The 21,421-nt window shown below is 43.0% G+C and overlaps 1 protein-coding gene across 5 annotated transcripts in view; it reads right to left on the bottom strand.

The window, feature by feature from the left end:
* NAPEPLD (N-acyl phosphatidylethanolamine phospholipase D) overlaps positions 1–21,421 on the bottom strand; it is a 51,173-nt gene that overhangs the window by 9,947 nt on the left and 19,805 nt on the right. For all 5 annotated transcript variants that reach the window (XM_045089699.1, XM_004739591.3, XM_045089700.1 and 2 more), the window contains exons 2-3: positions 19,443–19,749; positions 672–1,318 (exon numbers count right to left, since the gene is read on the bottom strand). In XM_045089699.1, coding sequence (XP_044945634.1) covers positions 672–1,318; positions 19,443–19,749 — 954 coding nt within the window. The remainder of the gene's footprint in view (positions 1–671; positions 1,319–19,442; positions 19,750–21,421) is intronic.

The raw sequence follows: 21,421 nt of genomic DNA, 5'->3' as shown, positions 1-21,421 counted from the left end.
ACTGGTATCTGTCACCCAGCGTTCACTGAAATCGGGCTGCATTCTCTGAAATCACCTCTCTTTCCCTGAGCCGGACAATATGAAGGAGAGCACAGGCAGGGCCGGGTCTCCTGGGTCTCCAGTGCCTTGTGACCTTCAACCGCTCTGACTGCAGGCAAGGCGGGTACAGCGGGTACAGCGGGAACAGCCACACTGAGGGACACGGGACCAGTGCAAGGGACTCACTGCTCGGATTCCTCACTTGTTCTCTGCCCAGGGCAGGAGAGCTACAGCCTGGGGACGGGCTCGCGGGACGTGGAGCGGAAGGTGGTTGCAGAGAGTTCCCCACGGGACGAACAAGAGCCGGCTTAGCTTTGCTGACTGACTGATCAGTTTAACCCAAGTCAGAACCGTACCTGAACTTGCAGCTAGGCTGCAGCAATTCTTTAACCCTCGGTCCAGCTTTCCTGGCAACAGGATCTCGGATTCTGAGTCATCACGTAACAGTATGACGGACTGAGATACTTGACAAGAACTGAATCTGACCCACCAACCTCCGAAATCACCGCCAGTAACAAACATCCACCGTTAAAATCACAAACGATACCCCAAATTATCCCGAATTCGAAACTCCTTTAGAGTCAGGCCACCCGTCATGGAGCAGGGCTGCCTCCCCGGGGGCCCCCACACACCTGGGTTCATACGCGCCAATGGGAATAGCCGCGAGGTCAAAGGGGCCAAACCGTTTTCCTATCTCTTTGAAAGCCGGGCAATAACCAGTGTCTCCTGCGAAAAAAAACCGACTCCAGGGCCCCAAGACAGACCAGCTGCCCCACAGAACCTTGTTGTCATCCATGAGAGTCCTTTTACACCAGTGCTGTGAAGGGGTGAAGACAAAGGTGACCTGATCGTGGCCGGGGACACAGTTCTCCTCCCACCAGTCCAGCTCGATCACGTTCTCGCAGCCGCACTTCTGCATCCAGTCGAGGAGGCCCAGAGGCACGAACCACCGCAGCTCCGGGCCAAAGCGCTCGTTCAGGGCGAGGACGGAGTTGTAGTCCAGATGGTCGTAGTGGTTGTGGCTGATGAGGACCGCGTCTATCGGGGGCAGTTCGCTCACAGTGCAGGGCGCGCGGCGGAAACGCTTGGGACCCACGCGCTGTGACGGTGATGCGCGAGAGCTGAAGACGGGGTCAGTGAGGAAGATGAGCTCGTCCATTTCCACCATCACCGTGGCGTGTCCCAGCCACGTGACCCGCAGGCCGGCCTCCCGCACGCCGGCCTCCTGGGGCTCGTCGATAAAATAAGGCTTCAGCACCGGGAGCTCTTTATCAAGTTCCTATGCAGAGAGAGAAAGAAAAGCAGCTGTTGGAGGGGGTTAGAAAAAGGTACGTAAGAACAGAGTTTGACATAAATAGAGAGAGAAGGGCTATTTGGGAGAGAACTGACCTCATTCAGTAAATGTGCTATTTTTGCTTATTGCTTAAAAATGCACATTTCTTTCTGAATCTGACTCCATAAAATCATGATAGTATAAGGTCTCAGTCCCAAATGCTGAGACAAAGGGAAAATTAAATTGGCCATCTGAGCACCGCTGAATGTATTAACCTTCTGAAAAGCTCTCTCCTATAGGTGCTGGAAGCCGAGCTGGCCGAGCCGTGGTCACTCTGCCATCGCCCCTTCACGTGGCCGGTGCCTTTGCTGTGAACACCGGTCTCAGAAGCAGCTCAGCCTGGATGGTCAACAGAACTCACAGCCATTTCTTGGCAGATCTTGTAGCTCAGATAAGAATCGGACTTTCTGAGCACACAGAGCTCAGAGCAGAGTGAGGTGCTGATACCCCAGCGACCCCCACCCCTACCCGGCCCCTGTACAGAGGGCTCTCCCCATTCCTCACCCTCAAGGCTTTCCACCACCCAGCAAGCCACAGCAAATTGTGGTCCCTGCCTGTGAAGGGATTGCTTTTGGGGGGTAAAGAGATGTAAAAATGCTAAAGACACAAAACAGAAGCATTAATTCCTTTAGTTGGTCTACATTTTCTCCTCGGATTAAGGGAAAACAAGAAGCGGCTCTGTTTTGGGATCACAGTCCTGGCTTGTATTAGTGCTTTCTGAATTGTGCTTTGGCGATCTGCTCTACAGCCGGATCGAACTCTCTTACAGGCAGATGTTGCGTGAACCGGCCGTCCTCGTGCTGGAGGGACGCTAGAGCTCCAACCTCCTTCCCCACTTCTCACCCACCCCAGAAACATTTCTTTCAAGCCTCAGTAACAGGACAAGCTCTTCTCCAGAGTAACTGGCTTTATTCATTTGACTGCCACTGGGAAACTCTTACCAGTGTCTGCTCTGCTCTGTGCTTGGGCTGGGAAGCAGGGGTAAGTCTCCTGCCGGTGCTGCCTGGCACAATGGTGCACGTTTCTTAATTGCGGCTTCACTTCCCTGCCCTAAGAGTCTGTGTGCTCTTCTGTGTTCGATCTGATTTTTATTCCTACATCTATTTTCCTAAGTTGTGCACATCAATTTTGAAGAGTCTGGTATTGGATAATTAAGGAGAAGACAAGATGTGCTACAGCCCAAGAAGAAGGAATGAAGAGCCGGGTTGCCAAAGGCATCAGGGACACGGTAACCTGTGTGAGCTGCTGCAGAACTGATGAGAAGTTCATGATGCGGAGGAAAGGAAGTCATTTCAGGTGGAGAAAATGCCCAAGCAAAGGCCCAGAGCCTAACAGGAATGTGGCATTCAGGGGCACGGGACAATCTATAAAGGATAAGAACACAGCCAGGGCCTTGAATGCTACCCAGGGACAGGAAGCATCTTAAAAGCGGGGGAGGGAGGCAGTGCCTGGCTGGCTCAAGTCAGCTAAGTGTCCAATTCTTGATTTCGGCCCAGGGCGTGATCTCAGGGTTGTGAGATCGAGCCCAGCTTCTGGCTCTGAGCTCAGCCAGGAGTCTGCTTGCGATTCTCTCCCTCTACCCCTCCCCCCACTCGTGCGTGCACATACACCCACTCTAATAAATGAATTTTAAAAAAAAGAAAGAAAGAAAGAAAGAAAAAGGCTTATCCCAATTTAGGTTTAGAGGAAACACTTTTAGAGTGCAAATGATGACCCGGCATGCGTCACAAGAGCTGCGGTGACAGATGAAGACCAAACAAAGGAGACAGGAGTGAGACAGGCCAGAGAGGGAAGAGAGCCAAGCGGTCACAGACTGTGTGAGTGGGAAAAGGCCCATGATGGAGGAAGAGCAGGAGCAGCAGAAGTGGAGGACGACAAAGACGCCTCTTAGCCACTCTACGCCTTAGTCTCCTCATCTGAAAAATGGGTACAGTCGTACCTACACTTCGCTGTTGTGGGGACCATATCAGCAGTAGCACACTGTAAGCCCACTGTATTCTAGATGGGAAAAGAAATCGCACCCCGATGACCAGTCAGGCACCAACTTCGATGTTTTTACTGGTTTCCTTTCTCATAGTCACTAATCTAGTTAAGATCCTGAATACTACCCAGACACGTTAAAGTCTTCCTCAATGCTCAACTGTCTTCCTGTCAAACTCAATCCCTACCCAAGAGCCACCTCAAAAGCAGCCTACTTCCAGAGTACCACTCTCCCCGCCTAGAACAGCTTCACAAACTCGACTCTACTGATGACCAAAACCCGACTCACCGCCTCAGCCCCGCCGGATGCCCGCCGGTGGACTCCCCCGTTTTCCCTTCCAGCAGTGCTTTACCCAACTCCTGCAGATGGTGCCCCACCTACACGGGGCCTGCTTGAGAGCCCCTCACTATACTGATCCCGCTTCTCAGATTCAAATGCCCTCTCTCTAATCCCATGGAGACCATAATCGAACTGTGTATGCTTCATGGGGCCAACACGGGGTTCTCGACAGGGACAATCACTCCAACCACTCACCCTCCATGCCATTTTGTTCATGCACCAGCCCGTGGACATTCTGCCCAAACCCTGGCTGAGTGTATAAAGGACGTATCTCATGTCTCACTCAACTTGGAATCAGTCACAGCACCCAGTGCACGGGGCAGTGACGAACACATCACTTGCTCAATAAAATGTGTTCGATGAATGAGTGTAAATTTTTCCAATCGGTTTTCAAAGTTGGTAGTTAGGGTTATTGAACAAGAATGAATGTTCCGTGGTATCCTTTTAACAGTGGAGGAGGGGAGAGGGAGGGAATTAAATAAATAACATTGCATCTGGTACACCCATAACTGGAGGTACAGCTCCTATTAACTACATCCAGTTACAGGGGAGAAAACTATGATGGCACACACACAAGGTCACGGCGGGCCTTCACACTTACTGCTTCGTACCACTGACTCCTAAGTATGATCTCATTTAATACATATTTTTCTAGAAAACAAGTAACAGTCCAAGGATCTGATAGTAATCTGCCTCTTATTCTCCCCTGAGGATACAAGGAAACTTTTGGAGAAGGCAGCTAATGTACCTTATCCTGATTCCAGTGACCGTTTCATGGGTATATAAATAAGGCAAAACTCATCAAATTATATTTTTTGAACAGGTGGAGCTTGGATTAGGTTATTAAAACCATTTTAAAAATCTTTAGCAGCATCATGTGTTAAAAGGGCATCAAAATATCCATAACAAAATTCCCTGAAAACATTTGCACTTTCTTTTTGCTCTAATTTTAAAAGCCACTTGAAGTTCCCAGTCTCCCATGACCTGCAGACTGGTGGGAGGTAACAAAACCCATGGCAGAGAGCTCCTGGCAGCCTCCGCTACTCTCCAAACAAAGGATTAACAGGTAAAAGTGCAAAAAGAAGCCAGTCACCAAGGACCACATATGTATGATCCTATCTATAGGAAATGTCCACAAGAGACAAATCCATAGAGACAGAAGGTAGACCGGTGATTTTCCAGGGGCTGCGGGGGGGGGGGGGCAAGAGAATTTGGGAGCTGATGACTAAGGACATGGGGTTTCTCTGTGGGAACGGCTGCACAGCTCTGAATGCCCTGAAAACCACTACAACTGTAGAGTGTGTGAATTAAAGCTCAACAAAGCTATTTTTAAAAGGCCAAGTACTGACAACACATCTGAACTAAGCAACCATACCTTCATGTTTCCTCCTGCATGCGGTTTGTTTCTAAGCCCATCACAAAAGAACACCTTATTTTAAAGAATCTGATCTCTAGCACCACTGTCCCCTAAAATGCAAAGAAACAGTCTATAACTGAGATTCCAAAAAAGACAAAATAACTTTGTCCTTTTGATCCTCAGAGTCTGAAAAAGCACGCAGAGGGGCACCCAGCTGGCTCATTTGATGGAACTCACGACTCCATCTCGGGGTCGTACGTTCAAGCCCCCTGGTGGGTGCAGAGATTATTTAAAAAAATAAAATTTTAGGGGCGCCTGGGTGGTTCAGTGGGTAAGGCCCCTGCCTTTGGCTCAGGTCATGATCCCAGGGTCCTGGGATCAGCCCCTGCATCGGGTGCCCTGCTTGGCAGGGAGCCTGCTTCCTCCTCTCTCTCTGCCTGCCTCTCTGCCTACTTGTGATCTCTGTTTGTCAAATAAATAAATAAAATCTTTAAAATAAATACATAAATAAAGTAAATAAATAAAATTTTACAAAAGCACGTAGATTAGAGATAGAGAAATTCTTGTTTACTTGAAAAAACCAAGTACTCACTTGACATTTTTCTTTACAGGTCAGGACTTTTCTTGGCTGGCCTTCCTCTTTTTAAAGCCGCAAACGGGAAAATCCCTGGGCCCATAGTTAATGCGGACACTAGTTAATGTTTACGTTTCTTGGGGAACTGGAAAAATCCTACCGTGCATTCAACGACTGTTCTTTGCCAGACACTGGAAGTGGGTTCTGTCATCTAACTCTGTGAATCAGATGTCACTGCCATTTTATAGATACCCAGACCAAGGGGGAGGGTCACTAAGAAACTTGCTGGGGTCACACAGCAAATGCATGCTCAATCAGGAGTGGAATCAAGGCCTTCCTGGCTCTAAAGTCCCTACTTTTCATTAAACCATAATTCTCTCCATGGCAAAACTTAAAACAATGAAACCCATATTCCTATTAATATACTTATTATTTTTAGAGTATATATGTGCAGGAGACAGAAGAGAAAGATTTGATGTAAATCTGCTAAAATCATTTTCTTTAAAAAAAAATCACATTAAAAGACTTGAGTTAAGCCTTTTCTTCCACCTGAAAGCATATTTTTACTGAGGATACTCACAGCTATACTTTGTAATTCAGATTTAAATAAAGACTTTTCATATTTATTTTGACAATATCATGTTAACAGTGAATAGAGACTGTGCTTATTACCAAATACCTCCAATGTAATTAATTTTAATGCTAATGTTTTATATTTTTGCCATGCTATCTGTATTAGAAGTACCAGATCCATTGAAATGGCTTAATATTTTTAAACTTCTCCTTGATTATAAAAGAAAATACCCTTCATAAAATATCTGCAAAATACAGGAAAATACAAAGAATAAACAAATAAATAATCTTTTAAAAAAAATTTCAGATTGTGACATTTTCATCCACCCCTTAAAACTCTGAGACACATACTTAAGTATTTAAAAATGAAACAAACAGGGCACCTGGGTTGCTCAGTTGTTAAGTGTCTGCCTTGGGCTCAAGTCATGATCGCAGGGCCCTGGGATCAAGTCCCACACTGGGCTTCCTGATCCACAGGAAAACTGTTTCTCCCTCTGCCACACCCCCTGCTCGTGTTGCCTCTCTTGCTGTCTCTCTGTCAAACAAATAAATAAAATCTTAAAAAAAAAAAAATTAGGGGCACCCGGGTGGCTCAGTGGGTTAAAGCCTCTGCCTTTGGCTCAGGTCATGATCCCAGAGTCCTGGGATCGAGCCCTGCATTGGGCTCTCTGCTCCGCAGGGAGTCTGCTTCCTCCTCTGCCTGCCTCTCTGCCTATTCTCTCTCGGGCAAATAAATAAAAATTTTTAAAAAAGAAAAAAAGAAACAAACAGGGCACCTGGGTGGCTCAGTCAGTTAAGCATCCACCTTTGGCTCAGGTCATAATCTCTGGGTCCTGGGATCGAGCCCTGAACTGGGTTCAGTGAGTCTGTTTTTCCTTCTCCTGCCCCTCCTCTCTGCTTGTGCTCTTTCTCAGTAAATAAAATCTTAAAAATTTAAAATTAAACAAATAGATTGAGGAAATCTGTCAGAATGTGAATGGAAGGAAAGAAGGAAAAAGGAAAGGAAAAGAAAGGAACAGAACAATGAAATACAGAAAAAGATCTAAATGAAACAGAGATAAGCAACATGCCCAAGAAAGACTCCAAATAATGACGGTAGGGGTGTCCACTGAACTGGGGAGAAGAGTGCAGGGACTCACTGAGCACGGCAACAAACAGAAAACATAAAACTGAAAGCAATCCAAGTTAAAGAACAACAAACGAAATAAAAAATACACTAGAGGAAATCGAGGGAAAATTAGCAGATGTAGAAAAACACATCAATAATCTGGAAGACAAGGCAATGGAAAGCACACAAGTTGAAAAGCAAAATAAAAGAATTTTTAAAAATGAGGATAGGTTCAGGTATCACATGGACAACATCAAGGAAACATTCCCCTATGAGGGGTTCCAGAAGAGAAAGAGAACTTATTTGAAGAAATAATGGCTGAAAACCTCCCTAACCTTGGGAAGAAAACAGACATCCAAGTTCAGGAGGCACAGCAAATCCCAAAAAAGATGAACCCAAGGAGGTTCACAGAACACATGATTAAAATGTCAAAGGTAAAGATGAAGAATTGCTAAAACAGCAAGACAAAAATGAAAATTTACATAAAAGATAAACCTCATAAGGCTATCAGCTGATTTCACAGCAAAAACTCTGCAGGTCAGAAGGGAGTGACATGGCATACTCAAAGAACTAAAAGGAAAAAACTTACAACCCAAAATACTCTATCCATGAGGTTATCATTTAGAATGCAAAGGGAGAAAAAAAGAGTTTCCCAGACAAAAAAAGTTAAGGTAGTCCATCACCTAAATGTTAAAAGGGCTTCTTTAAATGGAAGAGAAGAGGCCTCAATCAGATGTAAGGAAACAATGGATAAGACGACGTAAAATAGGGGATGCCTGGGTGGCTCAGTTGGTTAAGCAGCTGCCTTCGGCTCAGGTCATGATCCCAGCGTCCTGGGATCGAGTCCCACGTCGGGCTCCTTGCTCCGCAGGGAGCCTGCTTCTCCCTCTGACTCTGCCTTCCACTCTGTCTGCCTGTGCTCGCTCTCGCTCGCTCTCTCTGACAAATAAATAAAATCTTTAAAAAAAAAAAAAAAAAAGACGACGTAAAATAGGACAACGTAAACACAAAACATAGCGTGGGGTAAAAAGAAAGTTCTTCTAGAACAAGTTCTAACTTACGTGACCGTCACTGAATAGAGACTACTCTAGACTTAGGATATTATATATGACCCTCCTGTCAACCACAAACCCAAAACCCATACAAAAAGTAAAGAGAAAGAAAGGCACACATAACACTGCAGAAGACCAGCCACAAGAGAACATGAGAAGAAACAACTACAAAAACAACCAGAAAGCAAAGAATAAAATGACAATAAGTATATTCACCAACCAATAATTACTTTACATGTAAATGGTCTAAATGTTTCAATCAAAAGACATAGGGTGACAGAATGGATAAAAAAACAAGTCCCATCTCTACGGGGCCTACAAGAGACTCACTTCAGACGTAAGACAGTAACAGACTGAAAGTGAAAGGATGGAAACAGACATCCCATACACATGAATGTGGGGCAGAAAAAGTGGGAGTAGCAATATTTATATCAGACAAAACAGAATTTAAAAGAAAGACTGTAGTAACAACGACAGGCATCACATAATAATTACGAAGTCAATCGCAGATACCTGCGTACCCAACACTGGAGCATCTAAATACATAACACAAATATTTACAGACATAATGAGAGAAATTGACAGTAATACCCTAATAGTAGGGGACTTTAACATTCCATTTACATGAATAAATAGATGTTCCAGAAAAAAATCAATAAGGAGGGGCACCTGGGTTGCTCAGGGGGTTAAGCCTCTGCCTTCAGCTCAGGTCATGATCCCAGAGTCCTGGGATCGAGCCCCAAATTGGGCTCTCTGCTCGGCAGGGAGCCTGCTACCCCTCTTTGCCTGCTTCTCAGCCTACTTGTGATCTCTCTCTCTCTGTCTCAAATAAATAAATAAAATCTTAAAAAAAAAAAGAAAATCAATAAGGAAACAGTGTCTCTGAATGGCACATTAGACCAGATAGACTTAAAGAGAGAGCTATACAGAACATTCCATCCCAAAACAATACGCATTCTTTTCAAGGGTACATGGAACATTGTCCACAACAGATCACATGTTAGGCCACAAAACAAGTCTTCATATGTTTAAGAAGATAGAAATGATATTATGCATCTTTTCAAACCATGACAATATGAAATTAGAAATCAAACCAAGAAAAAAATACTGGATAAAACATAAACACATGGAGGATAAACAACACTCTACTGAACAGCCAATGGGTCCATGAAGAAATCAAAGAGAAATTCAATAAAATACATGTGACCAAAGAAAATGAATACAACAGCCCAAAATCTTTGGGACACAGAGGAAACAGTTTTAATAAGGACATTTATAGCAATAGGGGACTATCTCAAGAAACAAGACAAATCTCAAACAATCTAACCTTATACCTAAAAGAACAAACAAAACCCAAGCTAGTAGAGGGGAGGAAATAATAAAGATCAGAGTGTAAATAAGGGAAATAAAGACAAAAGAAATAGAAAAGACCGGGGCGCCTGCATGGCTCTGTGGGTTAAGCCTCTGCCTTCGGCTCAGGTCATGATCTCAGGGTCCTGGGATTGAGCCCCACATCTCTGCCTGCCTCTCTGCCTGCTTGTGACCTCTCTCTCTGTGTCAAATAAATAAATAAAATCTTTTAAAAAATAAAAAGGGTTTAAAAAAAAAAAAGAAATAGAAAAGATCAATGAAAACCAAGAGGCAGTTCTTTGAAAAACAAAACTGACAAACCTTCAGCCAGAATCATCAAGACAAAGAGAACACAAATAAGTGAGACACAAAAGAGAGAAGGAAGAATATGGAAATAAAAGGATTATACAGGGACTACTACAAAAAACTATATGCCACTAAATTGGATAACCTAGAAGAAATGGACAAATTCCTAGAAACATATAATCTAAAACTTAATTAGGAACAATAGAAAATCCGAACAGACCAATTACTGGTAACAAAATTGAACAGGTAATCAAAAAATTCCCAATAAACAAAAGTCCAAGACCACATGGACTCACACATGAATTCTACCAAACATTTAAGAAAGAGTTAACATCTATTTTTTTTTTAAGATTTTATTTATTTACTTGAGAGAAAAAAAGCAAGAGAGATATCACAGAGGGAGACAGAGAAGTAGACTCACTGCTGACTGAGCAGAGAGCCCAAAATAGGGTTCAATCCCAGGACCATGAGGTCATGATCTAAGTGAAAGGTAGCCGCTTAACTGACTAAGCCACCTAGGTGCCCCAATTTTACTCACACTACTGCAAAAACACAAGAGAAAGGAAAGTTTCCAAGTCTGTCCTATTATGCCAGCATTACCCTGATACCAAAAAAAGATACTATAAAAAAAGAAAACCACAGGCCAATAACCCTGATGAAAATAAACACAAAAATCCTCAACAAAATATTAGCAAAATACATTCAACAATACATTAAAAGGATTATTCAGCATTATCAAGTGGGATTTATACCTGGGGTCCAAGGATGCTTCAATATCCTCAAATCAATCAACATGACATACCACATCAACAAAATGAAGGATAAAAATCATATGATCATTTCAATAGATGTAGAAAAAGCATTTGACAAAATTCAATACCCAATCATGATTAAAAACTCTCAACAAACCTGGATTAGAGGGAACACACATCAAGACTATAATAGGGCCCAATCTGATGAACCCAGAGCTAACGTTATACTCAATGATGAAAAACAGAGCTTTTCCTCTAAGTTCAGGAGCAAGACAAGGAAGGCCACTCACTCTCACCACTTTTATTCAACACAGTACTGCAAGTCCTAGCCACAGCAATCAAAGAAGAAAATGAAAAGGCATCCAAATAGGTAATGAAGAAGTAAAACTTCCACCATTTGCAGAGGACATGATACTATATATAGAAAAACCTAGACTCCATCAAAAAACTATTACAACTAATAAAGGAAGAGTTACAGGATACAAACTTGATATACAGCAATCTGTTGTGTTTCTATGTCATTAACAACACAGCAGAAAAAGAAATTAAGAAAACAATCCCATTTACAATTGCAACAAAGAGAATAAAAAACCTAGGAATATATTTAGCCAAAGAGGTGAAAGACCTGAACTCTGAAAACTAATAAAACACTGATAAAAGAAACTGAAGATGACACAAAGGGAAACATATTCTGTGCTCATGAATCAGAAGAACCAATTTCTGTACTATCCGCAGCATCAACGCAATCCCTATCAAAATACCAATAATATTTTTCACAAAACTAAAATCATCCTAAAATTTATATGGGCCCACCAAAGACCTCAAGTAGCAACGGCAGTCTTGAGAAAGGACAAAGCTGGTAATACAATCCCGGATTTCAAGATCTACTACAAAGCTATAGTAATCAAAACAGTGAGGTACTGGCACTAAAACAGATACACAGATCAACAGAACAGAATACAGAGCCCAGAAACAAACCCACACTTACATGGCCCAGGTCTATGACAAAGGAGGCAAAAATCTAAAATGGGGGAACAAAAGTCTCTTCAACATATGGTGTTGGGAATACTGGACAGCTACATGCAAAAGAATGAAACCAGACCTTCTTATACTATACACAAAAATAAATTCAAAATGGAATGAAGGTCTAAATGTGAGATATAACTCCTAGAACAAAACATAGGCAGTCATCTCTTGGGTATCTGCCTTAGAAACATTTTTCTAGATGTATCTCCTCAGGGGAAAGAAAAGCAAAAATAAACTATTGGGACTAAACCAAAATAAAAAGTGAAGGAAACCATGAACACAATGAAAAGGCAACCTACTGAATGGGAAAAGAAAGATATTTCCAAATAATATACCTGATAAAGGGTTAACATCCAAAATATAAAGTACTTCTACAACTCAATACCAGGGAAACAAATAATCCAATTAAATGAGGAGAGGGCCTGAATGGATGTTTTTCCAAAGACAAACAGATCCCAACAGACCCATGAAAAGATGCTCAACATAATGATCAGCGAAATGCAAATCAAACCACAACGAGGTATCCCCTTACACCTGTCAGAATGGTTAAAATGAAGATGACAAATAAATGCTGTTGGTGGTGATGTCAACTGGGGCAGCCACTGCGGAAAACAGTATGGAAGATGTTTAAAAAATTAAAAACAGAAATATCACACAACCCCGTAATTCCACTATTGAGTATTTATAAGAAAATGAAAACATGAATGTGAGAAGATACATGCAGCCCTATGCTCACTGCAGCACATGGAAGCAATCCAAGTGTCCACTGAGAAATGAAAAGACAAAGAAAACGCAGAATATATATATACACAATGGATTATCAGTCAGCCTTAAAAAGGAAAGAGATCTTGCCATTTACGACAACAGGGATGAACCTAGAGGGTATTATGCTAAGGGAAGTAAGTCAGAGAAAGGCAAATATCACATGATTTCCTTATATGTAAAACCTAAAAAAAAAAAAAAAAAATACAGAGAACAAACTGATCGTTATCAGAGGGAAGAGGATTGGGAGGATGAGCAAAATGGGTGCAGGGGGCAGGGAGATACAGGCTTCTGGCTATGAATGAGTAAGTCACAGGAATGAAAGGCACAATGGGAATACGGTCAATGATACAGAATAGCACAGGCGCTACCATTGCAGTGAGCACAGCGTGAAGTTTAAGCTGTCAAATCACAGCAGTGCACACCTGAAACATAATGTAATGTAGTTCAATTACAATTTTTTTTTAAGATTTTATTTATTTATTTGACAGAGAGAGATCACAAGTAGGCAGAGAGATAGAGAGAGGAGGAAGCAGGTTCCCCGCTGAGCAGAGAGCCCGATACGGGACTCGATCCCAGGACCCTGAGATCATGACCTGAGCCGAAGGCAGCGGCTTAACCCACTGAGCCACCCAGGCGCCCCTCAACTACAATTTTTTAAAAAGGCAAAAACAGGGGCGCCTGGGTGGCTCAGCAGGTTAAAGCCTCTGCCTTCGGCCCAGGTCATGATCCCAGGGTCCTGGGATCGAGCCCCGCATCGGGCTCTCTGCTCAGTGCAGAGCCTGCTTCTCTCTCTCTCTCTCTGCCTGCCTCTCTGCCTACTTGTGTTCTCTGTAAAATAAATAAATAAAATCTTTAAAAAAAAATTTTAAAAAGGCAAAAACAAAACAAAACAAAACAAAAAATAGAGACATTTCAGAAAAGCAAGTTCTCAAAAGACTGACTTTCCATGTACCCTTCCTTGGGAAGCAGATTAGGAATGTGCTCCTCTAAAATGAGAACGCAGCCAAGAAAGAGGAACAAGTGGGGTGCAGGAAACAGAGCCAGCACTGAGAAAGCAAAAGGCCTCAGGTCAGGGGTGAGACTCCAGAATGGAAGCGTGCAGGCAAACAGGAGGGGCTGTCAGCCCAGAAAGAACCAGGTGCTGACAGACCAGCTCAGAGTCTCTCCTCAGGAATGCCACTGAGAAGGAGTGTGGGGGAGGGATTAGCCATAAATACATACAAAGGTATTAAGCAGATGACAAATAAGGAATCACTAACCTCAGAGGGAAAGAGCATGGAAGAAAGGAGACATGGCCACGGTACATTGGTTGGTTCGTCAGCGAAAAACAGGGATAGAGACCCGGTAGTGTGTGAAGCAAAGGGGAAGGTCAAGTAGACCGGGGAGCGGTAGGGGGGTAGTGAAAGCTGACGGTGAACAGTGAATGTGAAGGCTCACAGAATACCACACCGTTCCCTGCGCTGCGATCTAAGCAGTTAAACTCACAGAATCAGATAGTGGATGAGGGCAGCCAGGGGCTAAGGCCCCAGGGAAATGCACAGTTTTGGTTCCAGCTAAGCAGCATGAGGAAGCCCTAGAGCTACGTGACACACTGTGCCTATGGTCACCAAGAACATGCTGCACCCTTAAAAAAGGATGATCTCTTACACTTTTGGTGGGAATGCCACAACCAGAGGGCATAGGCAGCCCATACAGTAAACACTCTGGACGGCCTGATTCTGGTGACCAGGGATTACTGCACTACTGGGCACCACAAAACACCTTCTACATGACCACTTTCAAGAACAGGAGGGGTGGGGTACCTGGGTGGCTCAGTGGGTTAAGCTGCTGCCTTCAGCTCAGGTCATGGTCTCAGGGTCCTGGGATCGAGTCCCGCATCGGGCTCTCTGCTCAGCAGGGAGCCTGCTTCCTCCTCTCTCTCTGCCTGCCTCTCCGCTTACTTGTGATCTCTGTCAAATAAATAAATAAAATCTTTAAACAAAAAAAAAAAGAAAAAAAAAGAAGGGGCACCTGGGTGGCTCAGTGGGTTAAGCCTCTGCCTTTAGCTCAGGTCATGATCTCAAGGTCCTGGGATCGAGCCCCACATCAGGCTCTCTGCTCAGTGGGGAGCCTGCTTCCCCCCCCCACTCTGCCTGCCTCTCTGCCTACTTGTGATGTCTGTCAAATAAATAAATAAACCTTATTAAAAAAAAAAAAAAAGAACAGGAGACACTGGGGCGCCTGGGTGGCTTAGTTGGTCAAGCATCTGCCTTCAGCTAGGTCATGATCCCAGGGTCCTGGGATCAAGCCCCACAAGGCTCCCTGCTCCACCAATAGTTTTCTTCTCCATCTCCTTCTGCTGCTCCTTCTGCTGTGCTCTCCCTCTCTCTGTCAAGTAAATACATAAAATCTTAAAAAAAAGAATGAACAGGAGACACAGCACACCCACTTCATAGAAAAGACACAGAGACTCAGACAAAAATACGGCAACAGAGGAATATGATCCACATGATAAAATAAAATCCCAGAAAAAGAGCAAAACAAATGCAAATAAACAATCTACCTGATAAGAGTTCAAAGTAACGGTCATAAAGATGAGAGAAGAATGGATGAACTCAATGAGAACTTCAACAAAAAGAAAAAACAAAGAACAAGTCAGAACAGAAAAATACAGTAACTCAAATAAAAAATACACTAGAAAACCAACAGCAGATTAAAGAATTTAGGAGAACAGACCAACAGTCTGAAAGACAGGGTCACACAAAGCAACTGAGTGAATAAGACGAAGAAAAAAGTGACAACATCAAAGTGTAATAACATTCTCCCCCAAAAGAAAGATAGAAAAGGGCAAAAAACTTATTTGAAGAAATAGGGGCGCCTGGGTGGCTCAGTGAGTAAAGCCTCTGCCCTTGGCTCAGGTCATGATCTCAAGGTCCTAGGATCGAGGCCCGCGTTGGGCTCTCTGCTCGACAGGAGGCCTGCATCCCCCTCTCTCTCTCTGCCTACTAGTGATCTCTCTCTCTGTCAAATAAATAAATAAAATCTTTTAAAAAAAAATTATTTGAGGGCGCCTGGGTGGCTCAGTGGGTTAAGCCGCTGCCTTCGGCTCAGGTCATGATCTCAGGATCCTGGGATCGAGTCCCATATCGGGCTCTCTGCTCAGCACAGAGCCTGCTTCCTCCTCTCTCTCTCTCTGCCTGCCTCTCTGCCTACTTGTGATCTCTCTCTCTGTCAAATAAATAAATAAAATCTTAAAAAAAAAAATTATTTGAAGAAATAATAGCTGAAAACTTCCCTAACCTGGGGAGAAAAAACAGACATCCAGGTCCATGAGGCACAGAGAACCCCAAACAAGATAAAACCAAGGAGGTCCACACAAAGACACATACAACTAAAATGGCAAAAATTAAATATAGAGAATCTTAAAAGCAACAAGAGAAAGCAAACAGTTACATACAAGGGAAAGCCCATATGGCTATCGGCTGATTTTTCAGTAACTTTGCAGACCACAAGCAAGCGGCATCATATATTCAAAGAGCTGAAAGAAAAAAAAAAAAAAAAACCCTATAACTAAGAATACTGTACCAAGCAAGGCTATAATTCAGAATGGTTAAGAGAGAAGACAGTTTCCAAGACAAACAATTTGAAGGAGTTCATCACCACTAAAACAGCCTTACAGGAAATGTTAAAAAGGAATTCTTTAAGTGGAAAGAAAAGGCTGTAACTAGAAGAAAACTGTGAACGGTAAACTTCACTAGTAAAAGCAAACACATAGTAAAGGTAGAATATCAACCACTTACAAAGCTAGTAAAAGACCATTAAAAGACAAAAGTGGTAAAATCAATTATATCTATAAAAATGAGTCAAGGGATACACAAAATAAGATGAAAATCTGATGTGACATACTTAAATGTGAGAGTCAAGAACAGCACTTTTAGAATGTGTTTGGACTGAAGTGAAATCAACTTAATACAGACTGCTAAAGACGTGTTTTTCACGAGCCTTCCGGTAACAGAAACCTGTAGCATATGAAGAAAGAGAGAATGGAGTCCAACCATAATTAAGGAAAATCATTAAATCTCAGGGAAACAGAGCAAGAGGAGAAAACATCAGGGAACTACAAAAACAACCAGCGAACAGTTAACAAAATGGCCAGTTAACAAAATGGCAGTAGGTACATACCTATCAAGGTCTTTAAATGTAAATGGTCTAAATGTTCCAATCAAAAGACAAAGGGTGACAGAATGGATTAAAAAAAGAAGAAGAAAAAAGACCCATCAATATGCCGCCTACAGGAGACTCACTACAGACCTAAAGACACATACAGACTGAAAGTGAGGGATGGAAAAAGAACTTCCATGCGTAAGGGAAGTGGGAGCAGGGGGGGTAAAAGGTAAAAGCTGGGGTACAATGTTTCTATCAGTCAAAGCAGAATTTTTTTTTTTTAAGATTATTTATTTATTTATTTATTTGACAGACCGATCACAAGTAGGCAGAGAGGCAGGCAGAAAGAGAGGAGGAATCAGGCTCCCCGCTGAGCAGAGAGCCCGATGCGGGGCTCGATCCCAGAACCCTGAGATCATGACCTGAGCCAAAGGCAGAGGCTTTACTCACTGAGCCACCCAGGCGCCCGTCAAAGCAGAATTTAAATCAAAGACTGTAGCAAGAGACATAATAAGGGGCTCAAGCCAACAAGATACTGTAACAACTGTAAACGTTTATGCACCTAACATAAGAACACCTGAATATATAAAGTAAATATCCACTAAACCTAAGATCTAAGAATGGCAGGGCGTCTTTCTGCTGTGTTGATGGCTCTGTCTCCACCACCTAGAACTGTGTGCCTGGCCCACAGAAGGTGCTCAGTAAATACTCACTAAACGAATAAATGAGTGAATGAATGAGTTACTGGAAGGGCTTGAGAGGGTCCATGAACTCACTGAAATTATAAAAAAGGATTCAAAGCTTTCATCAGATTTTCAAAAGGGACCAGGATAAGAGCTTCAGAACCACTAGCCTGGCAAGTTCTCAGAAATTCAACCCAGTGTCTAGAATATCTCCGAATCCTTAGAAGGCGCAGATGTATTTCTGCCTTCATGTGATCACTCATTTCCCAAGTGAAATAGTTACCATCGCTTACTTCTGCAGCTTTAGAACCCGTGGCTCAGAAAACTGCAAGAGTGCCTGGGCAGCTCTGTCGCTTAAGGATTTTAGCTCAGGTCATGATCTCAGGGTCATGAGATCGAGCCCCATGTTGGGCCCGCACTCAAGACGAAGTCTGCTTGGGATTTTTTCTCTCTCTGCCCGTCCCACGCTCCCCCTGCCTCCCACCCACTCTGACACATGTGCTCTCTAAATATATAAATTCTTTAAAGAAAAAAAAAAGGGAAGAAATACACTGCACAGTGGTAGCCTATCCATCTCGGCCTCCAGCCCTACCCCTCCTCTTCACAGCTGAGGCCCATGCTGCTCTTCATACTGGTTCTCCAGGAGGAGAAAACAAGTCGGTGAGGGGGGGGGTTCTTGTTCCTCCCATTGTCAAAGTTGAAACACGTAGTAAGGTTTGTGTTGGGGTGAGTTTTTTTTTTTAAGATTTTATTTATTTGACAGAGAGAGAGTATACAAGCAGGGGGAGCAGCAGAGGGAGAGGGAGAAGCAGGCTCCCCGCTGAGTGAGGAGCCCGATATGGGACTCGATCCCATGACTCCAAGATCCTCACCTGAGTGAAGGCAGATGCTTAACCCACTGAGCCACCCAGGCGCCTCCATGTTGTCAGGTTTTATCTATTAATGCCCTGCCTCATTCTAACAAGGTGTTGGAAAAGTATCATTCACAGTAATGAATTTGTTAGCTAGGATTAATACTGTGTACATTCCTTAGCATCAAAGTGACAATATCAGGGTTTTTTTAAAAATCCCATATGCTTAAAAACAATAGCAACAACACTTACCAAGGTAAAGGATCTCCCACCACCTCCATCCCAACCCCCACCAACCCCCACCCCTGCTATGCTTCCCACCACAGATCAAGCCATCAAGGATACCCCGACTCTTTGCATCCCATCCCCCACTCCCAACATCAAGTTCCCGCTCTCCCCACTCCCCACAAAGCCTAGGAGGACGGGTTGGGAGAAAAGAGAGGCCAAAAGAGACAGGTGGTGAAATGGGGCAAGAAATTAAGAAAGGTGGTGGGAGGGGGGAAGGCTCTGGCAATTAGGAGCCACCCACCCCATTGCAAATAGAACCACACTGCTCTAATATGCCGCATGCCCAATGTTAATACATTTTATCCTAGGTAAAACACACATATTTAAAGGTCAGTGACCTACTGCCAATTTTTAAAGGTCTGGGTAAGTTATCTGAAAATCTCTTTTCTAGCTTTAACAGCTTTATCCAAGGATGCGGGGTGGGGGGTAGGGAGAGCCAAGCACTCTGGGCAATGTCTTAACCTTCATAATTCATATTCCAAACAAAAATCAGGTTCCTACCTCACGGTACATGTCCTATATTTACTGCTCTCCATGACCTTGCTCGTGCCATCACCCACATGAAAACCACTGCCAAAATGTTTGTCGTCTTTGTAGGCCCAGCTCAAGTACATACAGCCTCCTCCGGGAAGCCGTCTCCAGCCCCACCAGCTAGAATCAATTGCTTCCTTGCCCATACTCTAAAATGCTCTATTCCTACCTCTAGTTGCCACAGATCAGAGCTGGTTATTAATATATGTACTTCATTGCTTAATTATCAACTTAAGGGCACTGTATTCAATTTTATCCCCAGAACCTGGCCCTAGGTCTTACCACATAAAAGGGGCTCAAAAGGAGTGTCATAATATAATTCACAGCAAAATTAAGTAATAATAAGAGTAAATATGCAGCCCCCCACACACACAAGAAAACCAAATTCTACCTCCTTGGAGCCTGGAACACTGCTGTGATCTTTTTCCATTATCAGCCACCTGAGAACATTTGGAATGGAGAGATTTTTCCACGTCGGCCATGGGTTCACAAATCTGCCATCCTTTCCTTTCTTTGATTTAGTTACATCTTCCTCTAGTCTGTAATCCAGTTTGAAACTTTTCCTGGAAAACCTAGAAGAATCACTTCCTACAGAGCTTCGGGCTGAATTTTGGCGTTTTCGTACTGCTTCTTTGGGATATTGGCTGCTCGTCATCAGGGACTGGCTGCTTTCATTTTCATCCATGTCCTTTTCAGAACTAAAAAAACAGAAGGAGTAGAAATATGGACTTGAACATAAAGGCATTAAAACTTATCACACAAATCCGTAGTATTATTTCTTAGGAAAGAGAAATTTCCTCAAGCTTATAAAAACTGTAGGTCTCTATCAGCTCAAACTTTCTTTTGGCAAAACACAATTTCTGAATCCAATATTATAGCTTGCTAATTAGAAAAGATGTTTGCTCTATCTATTCCTGCCAAACCTTATAAATACTCCTTATGCTGTAATCCAAAGCAAGGTCCACCCAGCAGGCAGCATTTAAACATATGAAATTTTCCATTTCAATGGTATCTTTTACAATTAAAGGACCTTCCTGAATGTGCATTTCATACCTGAATTTTAAAAATATTTTTGTTAAAAACACACATTGAGAAGGACTGCCTTAGTTCCTTGAAGATAACTCAGTACTCTACTAGGCCTAGCCGTGTTTTTACTTTGAAGATAATCTGTTACCAATTCCGCTAAAAAACACACTAAGTTCAGATCCCAGGAAAGGAGACAATAACATTAGTGGAGAGATATTTCAATAATGTATTTAAATGGTGAACCATGCAAATTTGACTTAACTCAGATTTAGAACTGCCAAGACAGTGTAGTGACCTTGGATAAGTTTGCTACCCTCTCTGGGCCTCAATTTCCTCATCTGTAAAATGGAGATAACAAAAGTACATGTCTCTGATGTTTATGAAGAGGTTTTAAAAGCTAACATAAAGCACTTAGAAACATGCATGTAACATGTATATAACAAATATAACACATACACACATGGCAAGAGCTCGACAATGTTATCTGTTGGCCTCACTATTCCCACCACCACCACTTAACCCAAGGAACCAAATCCTTCATTTTGAACTATGTAGATACTCCAGATACATAAAAGTGATAACATATTAAGAATATGCATTGGGATGCCTGGGTGGCTCAGTTGGTTGGACGACTGCCTTCGGCTCAGGTCATGATCCGGGAGTCCTGGGATCGAGTCCCACATCGGGCTCCCAGCTCCATGGGGAGTCTGCTTCTCTCTCTGACCTTCTCCTCATTAATGTTCTCTCTCACTGTCTCTCTCTCAAGTAAATAAATAAAATCTTTAAAAAAAAAAAAAAGAATATGCATTGATCCAGGGGGATGGGGGTGCTGTCATTTGAGCATCCAACTTTTGATTTTGGCTCACTTCATGATCTCAGGGTCATGAGATCAAGCCCCAGTTCAGGCTCTGTGCTCATCAGGGAGTTGCTCGAGATTCTCTCTCTCCCTCCCTCCCTCCCTCCTTGCCCCTCCCCTGCTCATGTGTGTGAGTGCGTTCTAATAAATAAATCTTTCCCAAAAAAGACTACACATATATCTGCCATGAATTTCATTTCTTTCTGATTCTATTAAGCAAACATTTGCTTTCTGTCCAGTTTAAATGCAATGCATACACATAATACATTTCATAACTAACAAAATAAACACAACAGACAGCCAAATATTTTTATGGCCTCGTGATATTTACCATAGAAATACTGTCTGGGAGGGAAAGGGAAAAGAACAGAAAGGCTAGGATGAACACATACACTGAACTACAACTATTTTTCCAAACCGTCTACAGTAAAATAGTGTCTGGTCTAGGGAATAATCGGTGTTGGGAAACCACAGCTGACAAAAGCTAG

Source organism: Mustela putorius, unplaced genomic scaffold (assembly GCF_011764305.1).
Source record: "Mustela putorius furo isolate JIRA1106 unplaced genomic scaffold, ASM1176430v1.1 tig00003845_pilon_pilon_pilon, whole genome shotgun sequence".
In the NCBI taxonomy this organism is placed as follows: domain Eukaryota; kingdom Metazoa; phylum Chordata; class Mammalia; order Carnivora; family Mustelidae; genus Mustela; species Mustela putorius.
Note: the sequence above shows the minus strand (reverse complement) of the source record. Positions and strands in the feature narration are given on the sequence as shown.